General features: G+C 36.2%; 1 protein-coding gene across 1 annotated transcript in view; it reads right to left on the bottom strand.

The window, feature by feature from the left end:
• Positions 1 to 1182: 1182 nt before the first annotated feature.
• LOC128510943 (uncharacterized) overlaps positions 1183 to 7402 on the bottom strand; it is a 42127-nt gene continuing 35907 nt past the window's right edge. Inside the window, exons 5-8 of the mRNA XM_053483484.1 lie at positions 2156 to 2206; positions 1911 to 1955; positions 1345 to 1373; positions 1183 to 1214 (exon numbers count right to left, since the gene is read on the bottom strand). Of these exons, the coding sequence (XP_053339459.1) occupies positions 1191 to 1214; positions 1345 to 1373; positions 1911 to 1955; positions 2156 to 2206 (149 nt within the window). The 3' untranslated portion in view covers positions 1183 to 1190. The remainder of the gene's footprint in view (positions 1215 to 1344; positions 1374 to 1910; positions 1956 to 2155; positions 2207 to 7402) is intronic.

Genomic DNA, 7402 nt, shown 5'->3' with positions numbered 1-7402 from the left:
TCTTCATGGTTAACACCAAATCGCATATTGGTTGATCGCCGTGCAATGTGGCAGTGCACCAGCTGCAGCAGACAATCAAAAGTGGAAACTGACATCCGACAGTAATTGAAAAACTTGAAATTTTCGCATTTCTTCATAAACCACAAAAAAAAAATTCCTTCAATCCGACGTTGTGCAGTCAGAGGGTGAACCCAGTAGCAGCAGCGATTTTTTCTCTCCCTACGTCGCCGTATTACGAGAATTTTTAAAAGAAGAAGTTTAATGTCTAATATAGGGAAATGGTCCATATTAAAAGGAGGCACCTCGAATAAAACAACACGTTCCCGACATTGCGTCCACAGGTTAACACACAAACTACAATTTGGGGTGCAGGCTGGCATTAGACAGAGCCAAATGAATGCCAGTGTAGAATTTAAAACATAAATGCTACACTACAAAATGCGGCCTTGTTCACATGGGCATTAAATTTTTGGATAAACAAATACGCTCTGGACGTTCTAGACGTTTATGTTGCGTTTGGTAGTGGTGCTCGATTGACTTCCACACTGGCGTTCGTTTGGCTTTGTCTAACGTCAAAAAAATCACCGCTACTGAGTTTACCCTCTTTATTTTGCTTTTTTCCGCATTTCCCTATGTATAGCATGTAGGATCATGGGATATATCCGATCCTCCGAAGCGTAAAATGAACGCCAAGAAAACGTACTAGAAGCTTTTTCCTTGTGTTCGTTGGGATTTAAACGGCAAGAAAAAGCTGCATGCAACTTATTTTGACGCTGTATAAACGCACAGTCAGACAAAAGCATGGCACCAAAGCCCGTGTGAACACGCCCATTGACTCCTATTTGTAGAAAATCCTCGCCGCTTGATCCGGGTTCAATGGACGCTACGAACGCCAGAAAAACGCTCGGTTTTAACGCCTGTGTGAACAAGACCTTAGCTATAACATTCAATACAAAACAAACAGAGCTTAAAAAGAGACAGTGTGTGTAAAATTCTTTACAGAAGTAATGCTCTATAATTCAGGCCATGTTAACAATGTTATTTAAAGTTGCAATTAGTTTAAATAATTTTGTCAATATATTAAATATGCATTGAATGTGGTGATTGTGGTGTTTTATTTATTTGATTTTTAAAAGAGACAGGCTTTGGTGAGTGTTAAGATGACTGCTTCTATTTAACTTACCTTATTATCAGACAGGGCGGGTACAAAAGTACTGAATAGTTGAAGAAAATATAAAAACAATATTAAAATATATATTCTTAATTCGCTATAATTCCTGAAGCAACATCCTGACTTTAGAGTGTGTGATTAAAATATATCTAAAACAGACAGGTTAAACTGACCTCCTCCTCTTGACTGAATTTTACTGGACCTACAATCATAATAGTTAAAAAGAAAATATTGGGTTTTGCATTAAAGGCACAGTGAGCACCAAGAAATGTAAATAAAAATGTCTAAAAAAAAAAACTGAAAAGCGGTGCAGTACTAAATAAGGTAGAAAAAGAAAGATTCATTCTTTCAAAACAAATTGTCTTAGGATAACTTTTATTACTTAGTGGTGAAGAGATCTTGATAATGGAATAATGAGAGATGATGGACATTAGTTTAAGCCATAAAGTGATGTAACACTAGCCGAACAACATTACAACATGTAAGTTGGGATTTAATTTATTAAATATAATATATTTAGATTCTTTCTCTAAATATCTCTAGTCTTTTTTTAAACTGACTTGACAGCTTTTTTCTGTAAAGTGCAGTATATAGAGAGTGTAAATACCATGGATTTACTAAGAGTGTAGCCTTTGTTGCAGCCTAAACTATACAGTACGGTGGAATTGTATTGCATTACCACAATATATAAATTAACAAAGTAAAATGACACCACAAAGTTCTAACTTCAGTCACTAACCCGCTTTTGATTCTTCAGTTGTGGCTGAGTGTGTTGGATGGAAACCTGACAAAATAAGACATGCATAAATATTAAAAATAATTTACATGTATAAAGCAATGCACATAAAAGTCCAGTCATGTGATGAAATATAACGGAAATAACTTTACACACAGTGAATTTTTTGGCCGTTACTAAACCAATTCAAATGACCAGAGTAAAATGAAGACCTCCAGTGTAATGTGCATTAAATCTGAGTCAGTTACCAGTAGTAGGTCTGTTCGTTGTGGATGACTGTGTTGCTTCAGGAAAGAAATCTAAAATACATTTTTTACAATTAAAAAATACATAAAATGTCAATAAAAAAAATTGCACATAAAGGACCAGTCATGTGATTAAATATAACTTACGTCTCATGTTGTATTTGTCACTCATTAGAGAGCGAGCAGTCGGGTCAGAGATCAGTGAATAATCACAGCTCACTTCATCACTCTTTACTGACTGCAGACGTCTGAACAGATCATTTCTCTCTGCTGTAAAAATACAAACCAGATTCCCAGATTGTCTCTTTTGAGATGTTTGGGTTCGATAAGGCTGAGGATTTTCTCCAGTGTAGAGATTACAGCTAAAATCAGCTCTTACTGACTCTGACTCTGGTATTTCACACACAAGTTTGAATTCATCAAACTGATCATCATGAGTGACACTTAGTACTGGTTTCTGATCTGCAAATATAAACAAATAAAAAACATGAATAAATATGTATGACAATAACAGTTGTATAAAAGGAAGCAGCACATATTATCCATTCATCCTGCAGTGAGAGTCCTCTTTAAAACCAGAAGATGCGAGCACATCACCCCTACAGTATCTTATCACTGCACACTGCATTGGCTCCCAGGAAAAATTTTCATTAATTTTAAAATACTACTTTTAAAATATAAAGTATTAAATGGTCTCGCGCTGCAGTATCTGAGTGAACTGCTAGTGTCTTGTGATCAGCCGCGTCTACTTCGATCAAAGGATGCAGGCTGCTTGTCAGTACCATGTATTATAAAAATACAGCAGGAGACAGAGCCATCTTCCTAACAGGAATAAATTTAATTTTATCTTGTGGTTTTGTCTTGTTTGCTTGTGTCAACAGATCTTCATGTGTAAACATTATTTTAGTTGTCATTTGCTTAATGTAATTAAGTGTAATTTTGGTTACACATATTATTTTTGTAAAAACCTAACAACATACTGTATCTAAGGCAAAAATCAATGTCTTTTTTTCATGTTTCCTCTGTCCCTCGTGTATGAAAGTTCTCTTGGGGAGATAGGGAAGTTGGTTATCATCCGATTGCGGCTTAGGAAAGTTCATGACCGGTGTGCGCCCTTTCTCACTTCTTCTCCGACCTGCAGACTGTCGTTACCTTCTCGGAACCTCACGTCATCGCTATGGCTTTGGGGAGGCAGTAGATTTTTTTCCTATACGGGTGTCGTTTGTTTTAAATGTAAAGTGTAAAAATCACTTTAAACTTCATAGTAAACAAGCTGACAATCAGGGAACCTTGTGATTATTATTATTTGTTTTGAATGTTTCGTAAGGAAAATTATGTAACTATTTTTAGGTCTTTTTCTGTTAGGATTTTAAGATTTTTCTGATTTCTGAAGTGAGAATATACTGTCAAAAAAGTGAAAAAAAAAGTGAAAATAAAAGTCAGTAAAAAAAAAAAAAAAAGTAGACCTAAATAAATACATGTAATACAATGATGTATAAAATTAGATAAATGTAACATATTAATTCTGTGATAGACCAGTATGATTTAAATTTCATTAAAATATATTTAGTAAATGTAGCACATGTTTGTTAAATGATAGTTTAGTTTTCAGTTTGTTCTAACTTACAAATTTTTAAACTTATTTTCATTTAGGGTAACCATTGCATTCACTTGTGATTTTTATTACATTTACTCCATTTTATATGTCATTGTATTACTGTACATGTAGTTATTCTATGTATTATAGTTATTCATGTAGGTCTACTTTTTCTAACTTTTACTTAATTAAAAAACATAAAACATTAGAAATAAACAATAATAATCGGGAGATGGGGTCAGCCAGCATACAATCCCCCTAAAGCAGCAGGCAGGGTTGAAGGCTTTGATTAAGTGCTCAATTGTGGTAACGTGGCGGTGCTGGGGCTCAAAACGCCGACCTTCCAATCAGATTTATGTAACTGTATAATTCATTCACAAAGGTTTTACTCATAAAACATATTATTAAATGGTGTGTGTAACATCAATCTTACTCAGCACTGTGACTGAAGCTGGGAGAGAGTGAGGAGAAGGAGTACGAACTGAGAAATCCACAGTGAAGTAACAAATAATATGAAGAGTTCCAGGAGAGCTGCGTCCTGTCCACCTGATCAGTTCAGAACCAGTGACTGAGAGCTGACATGATGGAGAGAGTTTTAGATTTGTGTTGTCTCTCTCTGGGTAGAAATAACACTGGGACACGTTGACACTGTGTGGAACATCACAGTGAAGACGCACTGATCCGCTCACTGTGAGAACTTCAGGAGACACGAACAGCCGGGGCTGAAGAACATCTACACACACACACACACACACACACACACACACATTACAATGTCAATTACTGAAATGTACAATGTCCATTTGAATTAAATGCCAAACTGATTCCAGTTGTAATTCCTGTGATTTGTGTAAGCTCACAATAAATTATAACTACTTTTTCGGAATATCATACACAAAACAAAATCACGTTTGTTTTAATAAAAAAATAAATCAAACATTAACTGATTCATTACAATTGTGTCCCATTTTCTTTGCTAAAAAAAATATCACACATAATTTACAATGTTTGTTGTTTAAAAAAAGAAATGCATAAAATTATCACATCTTACAAGTGTAACATAATGAACATTAAACTTCATTTTTTTCTGTTTTGTTTTTTAAAAAGTAACAACTAAACAGCAGGAAATAAATAAAAGTAACTTAGATTTAGTGGATTTCTCAGGAGTGATGGACGACTGTGTGAATGTAAAAGAGAAACCTGATAGACGGAAGTTTAAACATCAATCAATGTTATAAAAGCTGAGGAATAACTTAAATATAACTTACGTATCATGTTAAATTTGTCACTCATTAGGGATCGAGCAGTCGGGTCAGAGATCAGTGAATAATCACAGCTCACTTCATCACTCTTTACTGACTGCAGACGTCTGAACAGATCATTTCTCTCTGCTGTAAAAATACAAACCAGATTCCCAGATTGTCTCTTTTGAGATGTTTGGGTTCGATAAGGCTGAGGATTTTCTCCAGTGTAGAGATTACAGCTAAAATCAGCTCTTACTGACTCTGACTCTGGTATTACACACACAAGTCTGACTTCATCAAACTGATCATCATGAGAGACACTTAGTACTGGTTTCTGATCTGCAGAGGAATAAATAAAATAAATGGATATTTTAAAATAAAATTAATGAATTACACTAACATGAATGTCACAGTACATTAAGGTAATTTTATGATTCACACAGACAGTAATACGTACATAAAGTGCATATATTATATAAAGGTCTACTATAAGTTGTAACACAGATCTTACTCAGCACTGTGACTGGAGCTGGGAGAGAGTGAGGAGAAGGAGTACGAATCCCTGATTTCTCCACAGTGTAGTAACAAATAATATGAAGAGTTCCAGGAGAGCTGCGTCCTGTCCACCTGATCAGTTCAGAACCAGTGACTGAGAGCTGACATGATGGAGAGACTTTTGTATTTGTGTCGTCTCTCTCTGGGTAGAAATAACACTGAGACACTTTAACACTGTGTGGAACATTACAGTGAAGATACACTGATCCGCTCACTGTGAGAACTTCAGGAGACACGAACAGCCGGGGCTGAGGATCATCTACACATACACACACACACACACAGATCATGTTTTTATACACACACTGAAGATCAAACTGAATGTAAGTAATTTGTTATAATCTTTTTTTATGTAAATTCAAAAGTACTTCTAGAATTACTTTAAAACTCACAGCACCACGACTCACATTGAGAGTTAATGTTCGGAATCAGGTGAAAGTAAAGCAGGAGGAGGAGCAGAGCCATTTCACAGACACTGGATGAAGTTAACACACCGACACACAAACGTGTCTAATGTAAGTACATCAGAAAGCAGAACATGTTAGTCGCAGGTAAACCACATAGTCTAGCACAGAATTCCCACTTCTGCAGTTTCCATGTAACTATATTAACTACGCAGTAGAGTAAAGAGCTTTATTGTCATTTTTACTCCATACAGTAGAACAGTGTATTGTTCTCTAGGGCTTTGGTGCAGTATAATAAAAGAAATAATAATGAGGTACAAGATGCAAATTAGGAAGTAATTCACTTCACCACACACATATAGATAGTATAAGTATATTGTATTATGGAAATGAGTACAGTAATTATAACAAATGACATCACTGATAAAGGTGGCATATCACAGCAAACACAACAAACTCCAGGGTCCAGACCATGGAAGTGTGGGACACACTGAGTACATACACCAAACAACAACTTACTTACAGTCGGCCAACTTCTCCACCATTGGAGAGAAATTGTTCCAACTGACTCAAGGAAAAGACTCCATAAATGACTGTGTTGACTTTTCGAACCCTAGCAGCCTCCGGTGGTTGGAATAAAGCGGCCGTACGATTCCGTCAGCTTAGGAAAATTTATCAGCACATCCATCCAAGTCTCCAATCGTCTACAATTTAATTTATTATTTATTTAAGCTGGTAAGAGGAGAGTGTGTGTACATCACCTCTGTGTAAATCATCATCTGCAGGGGAACAGTTTACACATGTAGCCCTGTGCTTTACTGTATGTGTATATATTTGTATGTTTTATTTTCAGTTGTAGAATGTTGAGAAATATAAATTCTAAATGTACTATGCCGACATGTATTTATTTTCTGGAGGCCTGTATTTTATTTGAATGTTTAAATGTTTCTTATTTTATTTTAAAAGTGTATGGTGACCTGTGTACCCTAATCAGTTAGAGGGGAAGCAGGAAATTATGGGAAGAAGAGAGGAATTAGTGGAGAGCAGACGGCTAATCTAAGCTCATTAACAAGAGAGTAAGAATTACACAGTTATTTCCCGCATCTAAGTTTAGAAGTGGACTGATGATGATATAAGTTTACCGGACTGATAAAGTGCATTATTAGTGACTGTGTGCGTGTGATATTCGCCGAGTTAAACCTGCCGAGAGAGCATGCCTCCGGGAGCCATCTGGCCGTCATTTTGACTACGTGAGTCCGACGCGGTTTTATCCTCAGTGCACAAGGACTGCCGACTGCATTGCTGAGACAGCGAACTCGAAATTCATCTGGATTAGGTGGATTCGACAAGGGTTTGGTGAGTCCGCGTGAGAAACGACTTTTTCCCCTCATCTGAAACTTCAGGTACCTGCTCCATTTTGTTTGCTCCTAGAGTGAAGTGACCGCTCATG

This window comes from Clarias gariepinus, chromosome 23, assembly GCF_024256425.1.
Source record: "Clarias gariepinus isolate MV-2021 ecotype Netherlands chromosome 23, CGAR_prim_01v2, whole genome shotgun sequence".
Taxonomy (NCBI): domain Eukaryota; kingdom Metazoa; phylum Chordata; class Actinopteri; order Siluriformes; family Clariidae; genus Clarias; species Clarias gariepinus.
Note: the sequence above shows the minus strand (reverse complement) of the source record. Positions and strands in the feature narration are given on the sequence as shown.